The sequence below is a fragment of the Egretta garzetta genome, unplaced genomic scaffold (assembly GCF_000687185.1).
Source record: "Egretta garzetta isolate BGI_Z169 unplaced genomic scaffold, ASM68718v1 scaffold190, whole genome shotgun sequence".
In the NCBI taxonomy this organism is placed as follows: Eukaryota; Metazoa; Chordata; class Aves; order Pelecaniformes; family Ardeidae; genus Egretta; species Egretta garzetta.
Genome location: NW_009258272.1, coordinates 2,898,537 through 2,920,019, shown reverse-complemented (window position 1 = coordinate 2,920,019; position 21,483 = coordinate 2,898,537). Strand labels below are relative to the sequence as shown.

Genomic DNA, 21,483 nt, shown 5'->3' with positions numbered 1-21,483 from the left:
TGAGAAATAAATGAAGGAGACACAAGCATGCCAACAAATACTTAATGCAACATTTTATAGAGACAGACAGACAGATTGTGAGAGAAAGAGAACAAGAAAGAGGAGCAAAGAGGAAACTGGGGGTTAGGTTTTGAAATCCTCGACGAAGTTACAACATGAGTTTGGCATGGCTCAGACTGATGCCTGGAGATCTTCACAGCTGAAATGCTGCCCTCATCATGGAAAAGCCCCTCTGACCATTCCGGAAGAGAGGTGTAGGTGGGCTACCCAGCAGCTCTGACTCAGGCAGAGCTCCCAGTCACTGTTTTATCTGAGTTCTGGGTGCGGCACTAAGTCCTTTTTCTGGATATTGTATTTGATGTGTTTGAATTATCACCGTGGCAAGCTAGAAGCTGCAGCTGAAATGCAAACTTTGGCATACACAGGGTGCAGGATTGACTGCAGACAGTCAGCCGGCCTCAAGCAGAAGTCAGCAGCAAACTAAAACTACGTCCAAAAGGAACCAGCAATAATTTAAAGCTTGATCAGCCGTCAGCGTGCTAAAGACACTCCCATGCACAAAATGCAGTCTGCCCAGAAGTACAGTTCCCTACCTTGATCAGAGCAAGTTTTTACCATGTGGACTCCCAGAAGATAATGAGAAGCTTCTTCGGAGTCTCGGTAGAAGATGGAGAGGTTGGGACGCCGAACACCTCAGTGCTGTTGGTTCAGAGCCATTGCAGACACTGGGGTTCAGCTGCTGGGTGCTTTGCAAGAGCTGTTGAGCATTGAATAGGTGGATGCAGAGCTACAGAAACAGGGGCAAGCACGGAGACCGCTCTCACTCCCCTGCCGTGGGCACCTGTACTATCTTGAGTGGCTTTTTGCTATTGAAGGTGGGTTAGTTCAACAACCTTGACCTGGTCAGCCCCCGCTTACCTTGTCTGGGTCAGAAAGCACCAGCAACTGCGGCCCAGCTCTGAGGGTCTGTTTTGCTGTGGACACCACCTGAGTGCGAGGAATGAAACTGAAGTGAATAAACAGCCTCATACCATAAGGTCTTTCTTGGCTTTCCATCAGAGAAGGCAGAAACTTCCAAGGAATTTGGGAACCTGGGATTTTGAGTATTAACTGCACCTGTTTGTAAGTGAGAAACGTGCACCATTCCACAAGGAGCTGATATCAAAAGACTTGTGGGAGGCAAGTAGACAGGGAGGTTATTTCAGGGTCAGGTAAAGACCAAAACAAAAAGAGGTTTGCTTTTTTATTTTTTTTTTTATTGCAGGAAGATTTTTTTTTTTTTAAAGTAGAGGGTGGGAGATGGATGTTTAAAGAGAGTGGTCAGAAGTCTGTCTTAATTCACAGGAAATCACTTTCTAAGGAGAAAAATGAAAACTTTCTTATTCCTTCCCTTTTGAGTCAGGAAACCTGAACTGGAAAAAAACTAAAATCATAATAATAGAAATCCCTGAGCCAGTTAAACATGCAAATAGAATTTATTTTATTTTCAAATTAGTAAGTGTATCGGGGTAGCCAAAGGGCCTGGGCCAAAGCCGTTGCTGGGGGAGCTCCAGTGAAGCGAATGGAGCTGGAGCCAAGCTGATCCTCGGAGCGATGCCACAGAGCCGCGGAGGGAAGGGCTTTGCAGTCAGCCGTCAGGCTCTGAATCTCAATTAATGAATTTTGAGGCCAGCCACTATCTGTCTGTCCTTTGAGTTACCCCTGAGATGGATTTGGCCCATTTGAATTCAGGTTGCCTCTACTTGAAGGTGGGCAATTCTTCCCGACTATCACTGAGCGCCTTCTCTGCTGAAGAAAAGGGATTAAGAAGTCTCCTTGTCACCTTTCTGGTGCTTCTGTGCACCTTGACTTCTCGAGACATTTATTTTCCCGAGACACAGTTATTTTCTTCTCAGATAAGATCACCTGTAAAATCCTCGTTGGATCCATTGCCCTCCTTTCTCTTTCCAGGACCATCTTTGCCTCTTTTAGCAAAGAGCAAGATACCATAAGGCTGAAAACCATCCAAAAAAAAATCAAAACTCAGCACATTTAGTGTAGAGCTCATGCAAAAAAGTTTTACGCTGAGTGCTAATGACATGCACAGCTACAAACAAGCCAGTGTGCACTGCCCATGGTGCACAAAGCCACCCAGCCTGCCGGCACCATTTGATGCGCGGTATAAAGGCTCCAACTGTCCTCTCAGACCAGTGTTACAATAGTGCGACTCCGCTTCCTCCGTGATGGTTGCTCCTGATTTAACAGAGCACAATAGAAACGTAGCTGCGGTCTAAAGAAACCGCTCTGAGAGCCTGCCGCGCTCGCGGAGAGAATGGCAGCCTTTCTTAAGCTGTCTGGAGGGATATACTTCTCCACTAAGCTCTCTGGAGCGATTTGGGAAGCCCCTCCAGGCAGCTTACCATAACTTTTCAGCTCTATAGGGCTGTTCCTATGGGTGAAATGCTTCTGAAGTGCCCACGGCTTCGGGGAGCGATTGTGTTAAGTCTGACCCTTCCTCTGATCTTGTCTCTCCTCTGGCAGGTGTCCACGTCCTGAGCTGCAGGAACAATCCCCTGATTATCCCAGTCATCCATGACCTCAGTCACCCTTTTTATCACACCCAGGCTGTCCTCATTAGCTTCAGCTCCCAGTTTGTGGCCATCTCCGGGGTGGCCCTGCGTTCCTTCCACAACTTCGACCCCATCACCATCAGCAGCTGCCAGCGAGGACAGACCTACAGCCCGGCGGAGCAGAGGTGAGCCTGTCAGCTTGCTTCCTTCTGCCTCGCCACCCACCGCCCCCCGCGCCGCCCGCCTGTGCCGGGGGTTAAGAGGAGGCAGGAGGGGCACAGCAGCTGAACCCTGCTGACCCTTTTGTGTCACTGGTAAAAAAACGGCAGTGTTCTCATTGATCAGGATGGATGGGACATTTAACCCGCATGGGATACTGTTAGTGAATTATTTCCTCTTCCTTTCTCCTCCCTCCTTTATCTCAAGCTTGGAATTGGGGCCAGTTAACTCTCCATACATTCCCCAGGATGGCATCGTTCTCCCCACTCACACACCAGACCGATCTAAACAGCTTTGTGCTGCTAAAGTGCTACAGGGACCTCCCACGGAAATGGTTGCGGGGAGACAAAGTGATGCTTGTGCCCCAGCGGAGCCGGATCCTGCAAGGTGCTTGGCCCCGTGCAGTGGGTCCTTGGCCACCACCATTCGTGGTGCTTTTATGGCTGGGGAAGGGTGCTCAGTACCTCTCTGGATCTGGCCCACATTTTGAAAAGCTCTGTGGGACCCCCCAGGATGAAAGGTTTATGGCTAACGTTTTATTTTTGTTTTTATTACAGACACATCAATAGATCACCACCAACCCCTCTCAGTCTCTGCTTTACAGCATCCCACAGAGATTGTGACCTTTTGTGGCCTCTGGTGCGGCAGCTTCATGGATCCTTTCAGCGAGGCAGTGAAAAGAAGAGGGGAGAATTTAGCAAAACCCCTGAAAGAATATTTTTTTTTTTCCTTTGTGAATTCAAAGTTGTGAGCAGTCGTCATACCATAGTGGCAGCAATAGTAAAACAAGTTGCATATCCCAGCAAACCTCTGCTCAGTCCCCTAAGCAAGCTGTCAGGTTTTTTGATAATGTTCTGGCTCGGTTTTAGGACCTGTTTTTATTCCAGGAAAGGCAGGAGGGTGAGAAGGGGGAGAGGGAAGGCAAAATAAAGTTAAAAAAAGAAAAAAAAAAAGAGTATATCTATAGCTAAATCAATCCAGTCAGTGTGTTCTGACCTAGATTCAAGGAGTCTGATCATTCTGTGCAATAGGTTGTATAAATTCGGAGGCCCAAAGAGAGCAGGATCAAGTTTCAGATAAGAAGTCTCGTTGTGGAAGTTTGGCCAAATCCCAGTGCAGGAGCAGGACAGAAAAAGAGCGAGAAGGACCCACTGGAAGGAGATGGTGAGGAGCAACAGGGAGCTCGGGAAGGCTGAGACGCAGCACCACATTCCTGCCTCTCAAGTTTTGAGTAGGACTTGAACCATTTGTTCATTACGAAATTAGAAGTGCTCTGTGTTTAGAAAGTTATTTCCTTAATAAAAAATGCATTCCCCTTAGGCAAAGCTTCAGTGAGCCTCTGCAGCCCAGCAAGCTAACCTTTAGAAATCTCTTGAAGAAGAATCACCCGCCGTTTGCCTCTTCTTCTTTTCCTGTTGTTTTTCTTTTTTCTTTTTTTTTTTTTTTGCATTGTTTTGTTTTCATGGTGAACTGAACCATCTCAGCTCCTTGCTCTCAAAACCTTCTTACAGAGCCTCGGTCGTTCGCTGGTTTAGGTCTTGCATGTAACAACGCTGGATTGATCATAAAGTTTCTCATGCCAGTAAAAGAACTAGAAACTCTCTGAAATAAAGCCCTGATCCAAAGCCAGTTGAAATCAGTGGGATTTTTTTCCGTTATGACAGTGCTATAGTGGAAAATCTCCAATTTGCCTTGTGGTGGGATCATTTAGGGTGACAATATATGCTTCCCTCTTCTGTACAAGAAACTCTAAGCAGTTCAGGTATCCAAGATGTAGAAAAAGTTGGGCATTAAGTTGTGCAGCCAGGAAATAGGTGATGCCTTTGCTGTCACCTGCCATCTTTTTCCTTCGTTATTTCACCCAGTCCAGGAAGAACACAGAAAGAGGGATTTTCTAATTTATTCTTAACCGGTTCAAAAGCCGGATGCGCTTTTTGTGCCCCCCATGCTCATGGTCTCCCCATCAGACCCCCTTTGAGCACCAGTCCCACACTGCCCATCCTTCCCGTCTCCCCTTTTCCCCCTGGTTGCATTTGCCTAATAAGATTTTTTAAATATTTATCTAATTTTTAAAGGAAGTTTCCTTCCTATGTGTAAGCATCAATTTTACTGCTTTCATTTTCCTTAGGTAAACATGGATATTTTTCCCTGCTTTTTGGCTTCTCTCTACAAGAGATATTATTTCTCTCTCCTCGAGGAGAATTATTTTGGTTGGAGAGGATTTACAGCCAGATACAGGCACTTCTAGGCAAGGGTGCAGTTTTTAAATATGTGAGGGAAAAGAAATATATTGGCCCTTAAAAGTTAACACAGCTTTTATTTTGAGGGTGAATGGATCACTCCCATGGGTTAGTGACAACTTAATAACTGAAAATAAAACATGCTCTCACTCTTCTTTCTTAAAATATGTATTACAGTTAATATTTTAGAAGAGAAAAAGAAGCTTAAATGCAAAAGTCCCATTGAACTTCATAGGTAGTTGTCCTCAGTCATCGTTAGTTCTTTTGAAAATCCATTCCATCCTTCTGAAGATATTTATAGAGGGCTTAAAAAAAAAAAAAAAAAACAACCCTCTGTACTTCCCAGTTTTATTTTTCCAGTTGTTGTTTTTTTGCTGCAGCTGACCACAGGCTCTTTTTTGTTTTCAGCAGTTTACCTCACTGCTGGAGATGTGCTGTAAAAACGACACGCGTTACATTCACATTGCATCCTTAGACCAGACACAATGGCCCAGTTAGTTCTTCTCTCGCACTTTATGGTTCAAATGATTGTACTTTTATTATTTCCGATTTAGCCTCACAGAGTGGACGGTGAAGTGGAGGGTGCAGAGGCAGAGGTGTAATTTCCCACCCTGCAGCCACTCGAGCAGCAAGGGAGCCTGGTGCATCGGGGCTGCCTTTGACAGCGGTTCCTCAGATGAGATTTTTGTCCTTTTCACTGTGGAGGAGACATCAGCTGGGGGTCTCCCATCCCTGGCAAGGCAGTCCTAGTAAAGCGCTGCTTTTCCCCGGTGGCGTTTCCCTGCCACGTTCATAAGACCTGTCCCCTCCTCCATCCCACCTGGTGCCATTTGCTCCTCTCCTGGAAACTGCAGGCGGGAGGCGTGAAAACCCAGGTAGACACCCCAGTTCAGCTGTCAGAATTGTGGATTTTGGGAGTTTCCAGCTTTCTAATCCTCCTTTAACCCCGTGTTCATAATGAAGATAAGCCTCCCCTCCCCTGGAGCGGGCTCTGGCTGCCCACGGCTCTCCAGCGTTCATGCCCCACGTGCTTTCTGATTAGTGTAGCAAAAAGATTTTCCTTTTCTTTATTTTGTTAAATCTTGGTACAAACTCACTGTTACGGCTGCAAAATGGTTTCTACAGGGAAGATTTTGGGGTTACCTTCCTCCATAATTGTGCACATCGGGGCGTTTGACAGCCGGGGGGGGCCAACACTGCAGACCAAAACCTGCTCCTGGCCAGCATGGCATCGCCTGTCCTTGCCCCGGCTTCCCTGGAGAGCCGTCCTCCAAGCTTTTGCCCTTCGCTGCCCCAAACAAGCCCCAGGGGAACGTAGCCCACTCCAGCTCTTCTCTTTGTCTTGTTCTCTCCTGCTGTCAGCTTCCCCAACAAGAAATGATGAAGATAAATCTTCAGCAGCAGAACAAATGCAACCGCCCTTTATAACTCCGGTTATTTTTTTCCTTTTTATAAGGGGGGGGAAAGGGTCTCCTTGTTTCTTTTTTTTGTGTGTGCATGTGTGATTTAATGCAGCTTTCTCTTTCCCGATTCAGCTGCCTTTCCCCTGCCCTGCATTCTGTCATTAAGCGCAATCTCTGTCAGCTTGCTTCTGGTGAAATTAATGAATTTCTCACAGAACTGTTAATCATAGAAGCTTTGGTCCGTGACATGTGTTATAATTCAATGGGTTTTTAACCTTCATCCCATTTTGGTAATTGGCAAATGGCATCATTTGGCTTTTATTAAAGTGGAAGGCGATGCGTTTTCTTTGTTTGCCTGGACAGAATCTGGCAGGGAGACCCGGGGGGCTGCTAACGCCCAGGCACACAGCACCGCGTCCGGGCTGGCAGGGCAGAGGGACTTTGAGAGCTTTATCAGTTCAATATGGGCCCCCCCCCAGGCAGGAATATCTCGCACAACGGGGTGCGGGCAGGCTGAAGGCAGAGCCAGTCCCCAGGGAGAACGTTGCCCTGCCAGCGGTGGGGATGCGGTGGGGACAGCAGTGGGGACGCGCTGGCTCATGCCTCTCCTTCCCCCACAGCTTACCTGGGGTTGGATCAAGTGTTTTCTGTAAATCTCTGGGTTTATCCACATTCCTGATCTTATCAGTCTGAATGAAGGTTTTGTTGTGATTGTTATCAGCCTGGCAGATTGATGAAGACACCCTGGGTGATGCTACTCTTTTGGTCACTCTCATGGACCAGATTTGAATGCCATCACCTAAAAGGAAAGGGCTTGATCCTTCTTCCAGTGGCACAGTCAGTACAGGTTCACCAGTCATCGAGCCGCAAGGATTTGAGTAGGTGTTCTTTGAGATTTTGTGTTAGTACAAGGAGACCAATGTTGTTTTAGCTGAAGACTGAAGAAGATAAATTCATTGCCACTTTTGCAGTTCATACTTTTTGATTTCTACAACAAGGAACGTGGCTAGCAGCCTTTGCTTTTCAATGTGGTGCATATATATTTGGATTAGAGAGGGAGAGCCCACTTTTGCCTTTAGGGGAATCTTTACAGAGGAGAAGATGAACCCACTGTAAGGATAAATCTGTTAGAAACCCCCTCAGAAGGTTAGCTCTGTGTGAGTTGTAGAACAAACCCAAAGTATGCTTCAAACCTGCAGCCCGGGCTGGCCTGAGCTGTGGAAAAGGAAGTTTTTCCTATGTACAATAGATAATGTCGTGGTTCTTCCCATAACAAGTGTATACTATGAGCTGTTGGGCTCACCTGTGCATTTATGGGTGTCAGAGCTATCACGAAGGACACAAATAATTAGGGCACTACGTTCAAATGAGTTCTTGGAAAAGTGCTTGACCCCAGGGTTAGCAAGAGAAAGTTTGGCTGCTGTAGGCTTTTCGAAAGAGGAAGTCCTGGGTTGGTTTTATGTGAGGAAGGAAGAGTTCCACTTAATTGTTATAATTCTCTATAAACATGTTAAAATACAAATGTTTCTAGGATTGTGTCACTAAGACCCTAATTTAGCAAAGCCCTTAGCTATTTGCTTACATCCCCCTGTAGTCAAATCTATCAGTGAGACTTAACCGTGCTTTTGAAGTTAAGCACATATTTAAGTGCCTGGCTGAATTGGGGCCAATATTGGCACAGAGAAATAAAGATTTAGAGGGTAATGACTGAGCTCATTTAGATTAGGGATGGACAGGACAGATTTGAATAAAGTAAGAACTGGCTCAGAACTTCAGCCTACGTGTGAAGCTAACTCAGTTCAGGGCTTTCTGCATTATGGAAGCGGTCTGCCTTCATCTATATTTTTAACACAGATTAAAACGCAGACAGTGGAAGGTGTGCAAGCAAACCACTGCTCCTTGCATTCAGCTTGGTGTGAAAATGTTGCTTTAGAAAATCATACACCGCGAGGGCACGAACAGGACTGGGTGAATCCTGAGGTGAACTTGGCAAAATAAACAGTGTCAGGGAATATCCCAGGCACCGACACTTGTTGGTTACATATACGTCAGTAAATCACTACAGTGATCCTTGCGTCCCTTGCACAGCTTTTGTCAAGACCAGCTCATATGCTGGCAAGCGATTCCCAGGTGCGTTTGGGGAGTTAGGATAGACCAGGGATGATTTGAAATAGGCAGTTTTGATGGAGTCACCCAATTTTGATTGCACGAAAATGGGAGAAGCCGTCCCGTGCCAGGATTTCATTCTCAGATACTCTATATTGTTTCCTTCCCAAGGAATGCATAGTTTCTGGAGCATGTGATGATTAACCACTGTGAAATGGCAGTACCCAGGCAAGAGCTTCTGTAACCCACAATTCTGTAATATGGATATGATGTGTTCTTTGTCTAAACTTCCTACTTGGAGATATTAATTTCTTCTTCTTAATTCTGCATTTGCAGAACTCAGTTCAGGATCATGACTTCAAAATTCATTGGGATTTATGGCTGACAGTAGCTGATACCAAATTGGAACCAGTAGCTAGAGAACCAGAAATATTTAAATTGGAAACATTTGGTGGCAGTGGTTGTTTTCTTACAAAAAGTGAATGGTTGTATTGTTTGTCACTGAAGTCATTCATATAGAGTTACAGACAGAGAGAGCTGCCCAGATGATCTGCTAACCGAGGCATAATCTGGAGCCTGGAGGGGGTGGCTAAAAATGTTCCCTGGCCATTTAAGAAGACCACAAGGGGACTTGTAAACAGAAAGAAGAACATCACAATAAGTGTTTCTTAATGCCTTTGTCTGTGGTGTTTCAGTTCTGTAGGACTTGTAAGCCCAGGCTTGCTCATCTGGTGTCCTGATATGAACTCAAGAAACCAGATTCGTTTGCTCCTTTACATTGATGGAAATGAAAAGCGATGCCACTTACTGTGGTGACGTTCCTCCAGATTTCCCTTTGTGCAAATTGCAAAGGTTTTCTTAGGCTCATCCTTTCCTCTGAAGCCGTTCAAGGCTGAGTTCAGTGCTGCATTAATGTGTAGCACATTTATTCACATAGATATTAAATGAAATAGGTCTGCTATTATTTTATTTTTCCAGTGTTAGTGCAAAAAGGTTTTCAGATTTTGCGGGAATTTTGCAATGGGCAGTCAAGGTTCACAATATGTACTTCTGAGAATGGCTTGGCAATGGTGCTCGCTTTTTTCCTCAATGAGTCAACTCCCTCGTCACTGGAGCCCTGGCACGGGAGGAACTCATAGTGCAGCCTCACCGCCTGAAAAACGCAGGGGAGCAAAGTGACGGTCAGTGTTCCTGGGCAGGGGACACGTAGGGAGGATTCGACAAGATGTCGTTCATCATTTGCGTTCTCACTCAACACCATGTTCAGATAGTCTTGCCAGTGTTAGTGGGTGACTTACACAACTAGCAGTACCATGAGGTCAAGAGTAAGGTACTGCTCTGCTCGGGGAGCCACAGCGTGAGGCTGCCCGGGGGACTGCTGCCGAAACAGGGTCAGGTCTGTGGCTCACACTCTTGGGTGATTCACGTTGGGCATTTACAAGACAATTGCACATGGTTGTTCTCCCCGTTTCTCTGCAAGAGAAGACCACCTGGGCACTAGGATATCCTGTCCGTTTGTTCTTCCACCGTCTCATCCACAGTTTATTAATTGGTGCATAGTGAAATCAATGGCAGTTTAAATTTGCATGTCAGGCTGTGAGTTGCAGTGGCTGGAAAACAGGCATTGAAACTGCTGAAGGGAGGATCACTCTGTGTGGGTCAGCTCAGGCAGAGGATCATCCGTTCTGCAGAAGTAATGAGCATCACAGTTGTAGTGCTGACAGACAGGGCGCTGCTTGTTGCATACAAAGGTATCAAGTTGGCCAACACAGAGATGGAATTCTCCTTCCTCAGTCCTGTCAGCAGCAAAACTTTGTGCACAATGAGGAAATAAGATCTTTCTGAATGTAGAAATTGTTTATGGCTCATCGCCCTCCAGGGAAGGGCCGCCACTGAACAAGCAACCTTAAATCACGAGCGGCGGGCACTTCCCATATAGCACTAGTCTAGGACAGAGAAATGAGTTGTGGAGGTACATAATCGTGTTGTTTAATCTGATCTAGAGCTCAGTAGAGACATGTGCAGATGTGCTCCTCTATCAGTAACATGGGGATAACAATACCAGCCCAGGTGTCTCACAGGGATGTCATGAAAATTAATTAGATAATGTCTGCACAATGCTTTGAACACAGCAAAACACAATGTACATGCTAAATCCTGTGCTTACTAAGGTAGATGGGGTTTTGGTGGCTGTTAACCCTTCTAGGCTGTTAACAGGGATAGCTTGCTTGTAATCCATTTCAAGACGTGTATTGATGCATTGCTTTCCCTTCTTTCTATAACTTCCTGTGTTTCAGGTTCTTCCCTACCCACGCAGATGGTGAAATAAGTCAAGGTTTTTCCCTCCTCAGCATTAATTCAACTGTATTTAATTTAAATTCATTTTAATTTTCAGCAGAGGCATATCACCTTGTAGGAATCCTTAACCCCAGAAATTTTGTCTCTAATCCAGCAAAACGTCTTTGCACACAGAATCATAGAATAGTATGGGTTGGAAGGGCCCTTTAGAGGTCACCCAGTCTAACCCCCCTGCAGGGAGCAGGGATACCTTTAACCAGATCAGGTTGCTCACAGCCCTGTCCAACCTGGCCTTGAATGTTCCCAGGGATGGGGCCTCCACCACCGCTCTGGGCAACCTGTTCCAGTGTTTCACCACCCTCACTGTAAAAAATTTCTTTCTTATATCCAGTCTGAGTCTACCCTCATGGTTTAAGAAAGGTTTCATTGCCCTTTAGCTGAGGGACTGCCCCACGCTCACGTTTGAACATGTGCTATAATGTTTGACTTAGGTCATAGAATCATAAAATGTCATCAGAGATGGCGATAGATTTTGTGTCAACCAGACATCTCTGTGTATACAAAAATAAAACAAAAACCTCTTTTTACAAGTTGTGCTAAATGTTACAATAATTTACTGTAAGGGACAGGAGACAGTTTCCATCCAGGGAAACATTTTATGTATGGCAGGACAGCAACCAGAGAGATCTGAAATGACAGCATGCTGCTGAGCTTGATAAGAGCTTATCAACGCAGCTACACAGCTGATATTTGGTTCCTCATGAAGTGGAATAAAATGAATGTGCTGATTTCGATCGAGTTTCTCAAAGATAAGAGTGTCTATCACAGAAACCCCTCCTCGTGCCCCCCTCCCACACACACTAATCACAAGCAACATCGGGCACTCCTGAATTCAGCAGAGATATAAAATTGGATGGGGCATAAGGACCGCTCTTGGAGGGAGAGTGCTCTCATGAGATGGATGGATATGTGTTGGTACAGGAGTAGGAAGGCCACAGTACCACTGAATATTGCAGACCAGAAGGTAATTCTGCAGAACTGGGAGGCTCTTCCCTTTTGCCATGAGACCTGTAGTTTTCTTTCACTGTCATCACCATTACCACTGTCACACTTGCTCTTGTGGAGTTAATTAAATGAACTGAATAAAAATACTGCTTCTTGTCTCCCACCTAGCTGTGTCCACTATTCCTGTGAAGCCACCGACTGCCAAAAGCTGGAGATCGAGAACGCGCTGCTGAACTGCACCGGTGGTGGGTGGTACAACGGTGCCCAGTGCAACGTGAGCTGCAAGACAGGCTACATTTTGCAAGTCCAGCGAGACGATGATCTCAGCAAGAGCCAGGTTTGTTCCACTGGTTTTGTATGACCCACAAGACACAGATGAGCAAACAGATGTGGAGAAATTGAGAAATAGCCCAGCCTAAAACCCAAAATCTCAGCTCAGCCTTGGGACAAGGCCTTATTCAAATACTTCTCATTAGAATAAGAGCCATCTGACTCTGTAGGAAGAGGTACTGACAGTGAGCAAAACACAGATGTTCCCCAAATTTAGAAATTTTTACCCCAAAAGGTTTAAATATGTATTCAGACCTTCTCTGATCTCACTGGCTCTACTCAGCCAAACAGTATTCTTTGGGTTGGTTTTTTGGGGGTGGGGCATTTGGGTTTTTGCACAACCAATTTCTGGGCAAAATATCTTATTTTTATTCCTCGGGTTGAGGCTGACAATGTCTTAACTCCTTTGCAGTGTTTCAGCCCATCTGCTCCCAACCACACCCTGACACTGCAGAAATGCATGGTACCAAGGGGATGGAAAAAGCACCCAAACCTTTTTGCTTCCAAACAAAGCACCAAGAACCTACCCAGTGGGCCGGGGAGTGCTCCCTATCTTCTCTGAGCCATGCATTAATAATCCAGTCCTACAAAAGCCACATGTCTTGATGCAGTGAGTGGCGTATGGAGGAAAACTATCAATTTCTTAAAACATCAAAAAAAATGCAGGTCCTCTGTGCTGGGGGAGGTGGATGAGGTGAATGTGCAGCATGGCCTGGCCTCGGCGTGCCACTGGGAGCAGGGTGTGTGGGATATGTGGGTGCAGGTCAGGCACCCCAGTTTGTGCTCTCATCTCTGATGCTACTGGATCACATGAGCGTGACGTGGGGGTGGTTTCCCCCATCGGCACCTTCTCATGTGTTGTTGGGGCAGCATGCGCATCTGGGGCCGGGGAGGGCTGGGGGCAGGCAGCCGCGCTCAGCAGCCTGTCTGTATTTGTGAAATACTGTGTTCTTCATCAGCTCGCGGAGCGGGGAGATGGAGTGGAGGGGAATGAGTCAGCCCTTTCAACTCAATTACAAAACAAATACAGGACCCCACGAGCTGGGCCTCTTCCATCCTAATTGGCATCAGCACCAGAACCCCAGCTCCAGCTGAGCATTTTTACAGAACAGAAAACAAGTTCTCAAACGAGCCTGAATGGCTGAACCAGGAAATAGTTGGAAGGGATCTGTACATTGAGCACACAGGAATCCCAAACCAAATAAAACAGCCTAAACATGTTTCACCAGCGCTGTGTTACTTAAACGCATGAAGTACCTTTTGGGGAGGCACAGCCAACTGTCTCTGGGTTTGCTCTGAGAAGTTTGGTTTCAGAGCCTTGATCAGACTCATATGACAGGAGTGGAGGATTTTAGCACCCCTAGCTAACGTGATTCACTGCCTATTACAACATGCTTCCTCTCACCCCGGTCTACTATTGCACTTCATCGTCTTTTTTCCACCGATAAAACCCCTGAGGCCAACGGCTTTGTTTTGCTCAGTGCTGTGCATCCAGTGTTCAAATCAGGGAAGGAGTGGATCATCTTAAAGCAATCCATGTTCAGCTAAGCACATTAAACACGTGCTTCAAAAGTCTATTCCTGTGCTTCAGAGCTCTGTTGAAAAGGAACGGATAGTTTCTTTTGCTATCATCTTGTTTTATTTCTTGTGTCAGGTGCTTCAAGCCAGAACTTGTGGAACGTGTAGGCAAGAAATGAATTAGCCGAGAGAGTCCGGAATCTGTGGTTTGGATTCCTCGTATTGTGTTGTATTGAATTGCATTGTGCTCCTTCCACAGTTGCTTCCCAGCTTCAGCTCCTCTTCTGATCACAAACATTTGGAGACGAGCTAGGGCATGTGGGTTGTTATCTATGGTCAGGGGGACTTTCTGCCGTGGTTGCGGAACCTTCCGCAAAGCTGTTGGTTGTTTCACTGTTGTCATTTAGTTGGATATTTTGCTGCTTTGACTGGTTTGAGGGTCTAGAGCTATTTTTTTCTCATTTAACTGATGGTGGGGGGGCTGCACGAGGAAGAGGAGGAAGGAAAGTTGCTTTGCACACGCCAATGTTTCACATTCTTGGGTAGGAAGGAGGCTGAGGTGAGGTGCAGCGTCTCAGAGAGCAGCCTGAACATCGGTGGCCCATGACCGCTGCATGCTGATGAAGATGATTGACAGACTAGTGAAAACACACTGGTTTAGCATCTGAACCACATTTGTCTTCCGTATTTCACTGAAAGGCAGCAAAAAAGGCTGAACAGAGAATTAAAAGCAAGATTTTCAAAAGCACCTCAGAGATTTAGGGGCACAAGTCACATTTCAAATCAATCTTTTACGTCTAAGGGGTCTTTGAAAATCTTCTTAACAGTTTGTGCACTTTCTGGCCTCTGTGTCTTCTGAAGCCACCATTTTAATCAGTCTTAGGGCAAAAAATTCATTGATCTCTGCTCTCTTAGAAGCTCCCAGTCCCAAATTCTGTTAAAACTCCATAAAATCACCAAACCCTAAAACCTGTCAGCACTGTACGCAGTAGAAACTGTATGCTGTTTGAAAATAAAGCAAAGCTGAGCTGTTTACACTCTTGGGCTCGCTCTCACCCTCATTTAGGGACTTCTATAACAACAAAAAAAAAAGGGTTTGCATAGCGATGGAGCAAAATCCTTCATGTATCTTTCTCACAAAGAAGATCTTGGGATGTTTTCATTTCCCCCGATTTCTTCCCACCCCCCTGACAACTCCATCGCTCTTTCTTCTCTTCTCCCCCTTTCCCCCCTTTGTCTTTCACTGCTTTCCCCCCCCTCCTTGTCCTTCGCTGAAAGCCCCGCTCATTCAGTTCTTGTTGTCGTCTCTCCTTGAAGCTACCACCACTGCTGCTCTGGTCAAGAGGTGTTATTTAAAACCCAGCAGCTCCCTAATGTTGTGCAAAGGCATCATCAATCATGCCAGGAAAAGAAAGCACGGCTCATGTGGGTTCAATTAGAGGCACAGTAGTGGGCAGAAGTGGAAGAATACTTAGAGGGGAGGGCACAGCTGTTCATTTTTAAGGAGAGGAAACTTCACACGTGAAGCATCGCTTGAAGAAGGAGCCGGCTGGGATCCTGGGCAGTGGGAAGGAGACATGAATTCTCCCAGGCTGTTAAAAGTCCCAAGAAACAAATCTTTCTGGCACCAGATTTGTTTAAGTTCACATCCTCTTCACTATACTGCACACTGTATCTTTGGAGGCCCTTTTTTGTTTTTTTCCCCTCTTTTCTCCTCCCTGCCCGCCCTCCCTCCTTGCGTAAGCCTCTTTTGGAAGGCAGGACATGAAGGGAAGCGGTTGCTGCGATGCCAGTCAAAGCGGCACAGAGTGCCCAAAGTGACAGCTAATAAACCAGAGGAGAAAGCCAAGTGCTTCATATGGACTGCTGTGAGCTGGGTGACCTTGTCAGCTCAGACAGGCGAAACAGGCACGTGCCTGCCCAGGCTTCGGGTGGGAGATGCAGATGCTGCCACAAAGACCCAGTGCCAGATCCAAAGGCAGCGCTGCTCAGGCTGTCAACTGGAAATACCCCCGAGGCAGAGCGTGGTGGTGGGGAGAGCCGGGCTCCTGCTCAGCAGCCCAGGGTCCTGCCCTGCAATGGTCCCACCTTCGGGTGGGACGTTGCGAGAGGGAGCAGCTGAAAGCTGGTGGGTGCCATCTGCAGTAATTTCCATGTTAGGGTTGTCCTCTGTGCTTTCTGTCAAAGCAACTGGTCTTTGTCTCCATTGTGGGGAATGTTCTCCGTTATGTTCTGCTGCAGAAACGCATGTGCTCCTATTGCTTGAAGTGGTGACATGATAGACATGCTCTAAAATGTGCCATTATTATGTCTGACCTTGAAAACCTCAGCTTCCATCATACAAAGTGTGGAACAAATTACTGGAAAAAGCTGAGAAGCCAGGGTCTCACCCACATGGGCATAGCTTCTTTGTGTGGGAATGGCCTTGCCAGTGTGCCAGGAAGAGGAGAAGCCATACGGGTCTGGAAGAAAGTGACTCTTCCGGATTTGGTTAGTGTTTTTGTTGGGAAAGTACCACGGGGGAAAACCCAGAGATGAAAACGTGGAGAGGCTAGTTTTTATTTTGGTTTGGTTTGGTTTTTGTTTCACATCAAGGTCTAGAAGAGGGGCAGAAATAAAGTGCAGTGGGGGTACAGCTGTAACGAGGGATCCCTTCCAAGGAGGGGTGACCCCAGGCACATTGCACTTCCAGCAGGCTGTCGTGTCCTGCAGCTTTCTGCTAACAAAGACCGTGACTGCAGCTGAAAAACTCTCGCAAGCATCAGCTTGGGCAAACCATTCTCGCCCATTTTGCATAAGGTGTGACTGTCATGCCCAGATATGGCTTCTGTTTCAATTTTTGTGTTATTTTCTGGATTCCGAATTTGCGCTGTTTATTTGGTGTTGTGTAGAGGTACATCCGATGTGCAACCCTGTCGTTAGAGAAACTCCCTTGTGCACCATACTGTGCCTCAGCAGCCAGGACCAGCTGGTAGGAACAATCATTTATTCCTAAACTAGATTACACCAATACTGATAACTGAATTCTCAGAGCTGCATCTCCTATCGCTGATAGAGCTTCCTTGTGCTCAGCGTGGATCCAGCAAGATACAGTGCAAGACCTGTGTCTTTTCCATAACATTTGGATAGCCCCTGACATCAATAGCTTGGTTTTGTGTTTTAACCTCCTGCTGTGAAGGTGCCCAGCAGCCACAGCACTGGGAGTGTTATTTGATGATAGCATCTGTTAAGGGAAATGGAGTCTTTGCTGGAGGCTGGAGCAGCCCAGCCTGGAGTGCAAATGCGGTGGTGATGTTGCTGTGTGTATGCGTTATGAAGACGAGGGAACACGGTTGTATCATCCCTTCTCCTGTGGCCGTCACACTGCAACTTCCGGGAAGCACCAGCATCTTCAAGCCATCAACTGTCTACAGAATATGTGTGCTTTTTAATGGTGCAGATATTCTGACAAGCAGAATTAATAACCACTGGGGAGCAAAATGATTGGGAATGAGAACACAGAGTGTCACTTCACCTGAGCGCTCTGAGGATCCCAGAATATGCTACTCTAAATTGGTAGAAAAGACATTTTTTTCCATCAGCAGTGCTCCCTGTTTAAATAAACTCTACAGTCTAGAAAAGGGGTTTTGTGCCCACTTGGGAAGTGTCCAATTTCTCAGCTCTGGGACTGCTTTTTCCATTCTGAATGCAACCATATATCAAAGGGAGACAGGTCTGAACTTCTGTTGAAACCATTAGGGTGTTTTTGCAAAAAGGGAATCCAGGTCCCTTTGATGTGTGCTAGAAAAATAGAAAAATTCCCCTTCCTTTTATAAACCCAGATCAATGGTCGGCAGTGCAAATCTCCCGTGAGCATCCCAGCCCTGAATAAAATATTCCCTGGAGGCAGAGAAGTGCTGCCGTACGGCTTGGTCAGATTCCTTGCTGGTATCTTCCCCCTCTCGTGTTTGGGTTTCTCACATTTCTTTTTCTTCTGTTCCTCTCTTTATTCTGCTATGGAGGGAAGAGTCCTACTTTCAAATTCTTCACTTCTAGTTTTTAATCGTTTCCCGTTTTCATTAGCAAGTGGATATGTTGTTTATTCTGTTCTCCTTGCCAACATCTGTTTGTCCTTCGGTCACCCAGTAAATTCTTCATCTTAGCTTTGGACGGGTGGCTCCTTTACCTCCCCCCCCCCCCCCCCTTTTTTTTCTCTCCATAGTAGTTCAGGATTTCAGTCTGCTGCCTAGCGTGGATTATTCCTCAAATCCATAGAAGTGTAGCTTCTGCATAGCTATGACGGAAAAGTGACATTAGGGAATTCAGAGCTGACTCTCTATTTGACCTTTCAAGTGCCAGGTGGACGTATAGGCAGGATGCTCTTGGGTCTGTCCATTGCAAACTCCTCCATGAAAAAGTCTGTCTCTGGGGCGTGCGTGCCCCTGGTGCCAGGGCAGCAGGGCCCTGGTTTCATCTGGAGCCTTGGGACACTCTGGTAGTAGAATCTGTCGGTATCTGAACATAATGTTGACGCAGCTCAGGCCACTTCTCTTGGTACCCCAGTCCAAGGGTGACTGGCACCTCTTGGGAGACCCTTGGATAGGAGTCCTAAATGGGCTCATGTCAGTTGGCTTTTACTTCAAACCCGAGAGTGAGTTCAACTACTCAGGAGTACGTGGGGATCCCTTGGAGTGGCTGTGTCACTGCAAAGGTGACAGGGATCGAGGATCACTGTCAGCTCCGAACAGCTCAGGCTTGCACGCTCCTCTCTGATCACGGGGCAGAGCAGCAGGGTCCCCGGCTCATCTCAGGAGGCGATGCAGACCAGAGTTCAGATTATTTGTAGTGCCCCGTTCTTTATATTGAAGCACTTTGGTGTCTCACCCCAGAGGTGACAGAAATATGTTCTGGTTCTCTGACACTGTTTCTTGTGGGACTTGGTGTTTTTAGTAGCTGCTGTCCAAATGATGATGGTAGTGATCAGGCCCAGTTTTGCTTAACTTGTGAGCCAAAATAATGTATGTTATTAGGCTCGAAATGGTTTTGCCCTCTCCCTTGCTGGCTGTGGTGGCTGTAGGCATGTGTCTTTTTCCAGATGGAGTCCAGCATCACCATGACTTGCACAGATGGGAAGTGGAACAAGCAGGTGACCTGCGAGCCCGTGGACTGCGGTGTCCCAGACCAGTACCACGTCTACCCAGCCACCTTCAACTGCAGCGAGGGGACCACCTTTGGCAAGAAATGCTCCTTCACTTGCCGCCCTCCTGCTCTTCTGAAAGGTATGGGGGAGTGTCTGTGCAGTGACCTGGGGACAGCTGCACAGCTAACACAGCCTGTTCCTAGTAATATATGTTACTGTTGCTGTTGTTTTAGAATTATTCATGATATTTTAAGTATGAAGAATTATGAGACTCTATGGGAAGGTTTATTTATATTAGAAGTTAAGTTCCTTTGCATCTCTCTATTACCTTCCTTTGACCTTTCCTTGATCACGGCTGGCCAGGCAGTAATGACGGTGATTATTGCTTCCATACAACCAAAACATGGAAAAGTCATGGGGATAAATCAAGTTGAACTCTCTCATCTTCTTTCCCATGCCTTCTGTGTTTTCTGTGTCTGTCTCCCTTCTATGCATCCTCCATGTATTTGGAAAGGCAGAAGAAGACTGAAAAGTCCCATGTCCCAGTGGCACAGTCCCCCATCACTGTTTTTCCTAATCCACCCATCACCTCTCTCCTTTTCCACACTCATCTTGCTCTACCTCTGACCTTTCTCTTCTTTGGGACTCTCTACAGTTGGTTTTTTTCTTAAAAATAACACAAACTGCTGCCTTCTTTCCTTTTCTCCCCATCTTCTTCCCTGCTGCTTTTCTGCTAGCATCCCCATCATCTTCTCAGCACCATCAACTCTTCTGCTCACTGGCACATTACCCTTTTTGGTCTTGTCCTCGGGATACAAGAAAAGATATCATTTTTAATTTGAAGGAACATTAGAGCCAAATTAACTTGTCATCTTGCAGTGGAGTAATCTTAACTGCTGTTGTCAAGTCAGGTACAAATGCTGTATAAGCTTTTTTGTAAATGTGGTATCACCTTTTCCGCTAGGATTCATTGCAAACCCCAGGGGAGGCATGGGAAGTACTCTTCAGTGAGAGGATATGTTGATTTCTTCATATATAATCAAATTGCTTAATCCTTTTAACTCCGACTTAGGAGGGTAACCACAAGCAGCCAACACACAGTGAAAGTTAAGACTACTCAGAGAGGAGATTATTTATCAAATAATTCCCTTTGTCTGTTCATACGCTCAGAGGGTCATCTTCAACAAGAGGTGTTTTTTCATTGAAAATGCTTGGAATTTTTTTGAGGGGGCAGTGAAAATGATGATATTCATCATGACCAACAGGAGGTTCAGCTGATGACTCCGGCGGGGGTAGCTGGAGGGCTGATAACCAACCCCCAGGTCAGGGGGTGCAGCTGTGGTGTGTGGCATCACTTCACTTTTGTCCAGAAAGTCTGAGCTGTGAGGTAAAGGCACGGTTTGGTGTACAGCCATCGGTGATGACTAATAGATGTTGCCACTAAGCTTCTGGAGAATGGAGTTCGAATGACTCATGCCTAATTCAATCACTGACGTCATGACAGCCTGTTGGTAATGTCACAGCTTATCACTTTGCAGTGGCAAGTATGATATCACCACGACTGGTCTGCATGAGTCAGAGCAGAGGAGCATGCTGGTGCTCTAGAAAAGAGCTCCCTTCTGCACAAAATACCTCTGCAATCATCTGCAGTTGGGGAGGGAAGAGAGAAAGCCAGGGCTGATTTAACGCGGCTTCTCTTATCTTTGTGGGTAGGGCAGGAGGGCTCCTCCACATACCTTCCTGAGCCCTCCAGAGCCTTTTGTTTTCTTCTTCTTTGAATTCCAGCCTCATGCCCCGGCTCTCTCCCTTCCCTCTCAGAGAGATGGCATTGCTCTGGGGTTAGCAGTTTGTCAGTGTTATTTTGGATAACTCCGAAGTTGGCTTACTGTTGAAAATATGCCTTGTGGGCTGAGAAGAGTTCCTGCAGCAATGCTCGGGGATTTCAATAGAGTATCAGGGATTTTTGAAGGGTTAGTGGCTCATAGCTGTGCTTTGTTTCTTAGGAAAAGCTTATTCTTTTTCAACATACAGTATAAAATAACAAAGAATGTAAAATACACTGCAACTAGGCTACTTTTAGCTTAACCTTCTGAAGTCAAGTAGGTCATAGCAGAGGCAAATAGATCTATTGTACCTTTTACGTTTGAGGTGCTGGCCAAGAAAGCTTCCTAAGGAAAATGAGTCTCTAATGAGTATTATGAATCGTATTTATCACAGTAGTCCCCAAGGACTGAGGGTCCCCAGCTGAGAATGGCTCCTCATTGTGTTGGAGTAGTGACTCTAATATTAACAGATGCTGCTCCAAAAGGCTCAAAATTGAAATAAAAAGGACAGATTCAGGGAAGAGATGTAACACAGAAGCAGAATGGAGAATGTAATGGCACCAAACCCTCTCTAAATGCCATGGCTTTGGAGAGGAGGGGGTTGATGTATGAAGCAAGCTTCCTTTCAGAGCAGAACAAAATAAGGAAGAGAAATACAAAAGATTACAAAGCCAGTGTGGTTTCCCCTATGCTGTAGCATTTCCTGAAATAAGCACTGTCTGCCTGTCATCTGCAAACAGAGTCCTTAATGATTTAATGCCATCATCTAGAAAGAGAAAATGCATAGGACATACACAGTTGAATTTGTCAAACCAACTGAGGGGGCTTTTGATACATTATGGGAGTAACGACATTTCAAGAAAAGTAGTCCTG

General features: G+C 46.1%; 1 protein-coding gene across 1 annotated transcript in view; it reads left to right on the top strand.

Annotated features, from left to right (window-relative positions):
• The window catches only part of PAPPA (pappalysin 1), a 178,676-nt gene that overhangs the window by 127,128 nt on the left and 30,065 nt on the right, over positions 1-21,483 (top strand). Inside the window, exons 13-15 of the mRNA XM_009634899.2 lie at positions 2,521-2,734; positions 11,989-12,157; positions 18,743-18,926. Of these exons, the coding sequence (XP_009633194.1) occupies positions 2,521-2,734; positions 11,989-12,157; positions 18,743-18,926 (567 nt within the window). The remainder of the gene's footprint in view (positions 1-2,520; positions 2,735-11,988; positions 12,158-18,742; positions 18,927-21,483) is intronic.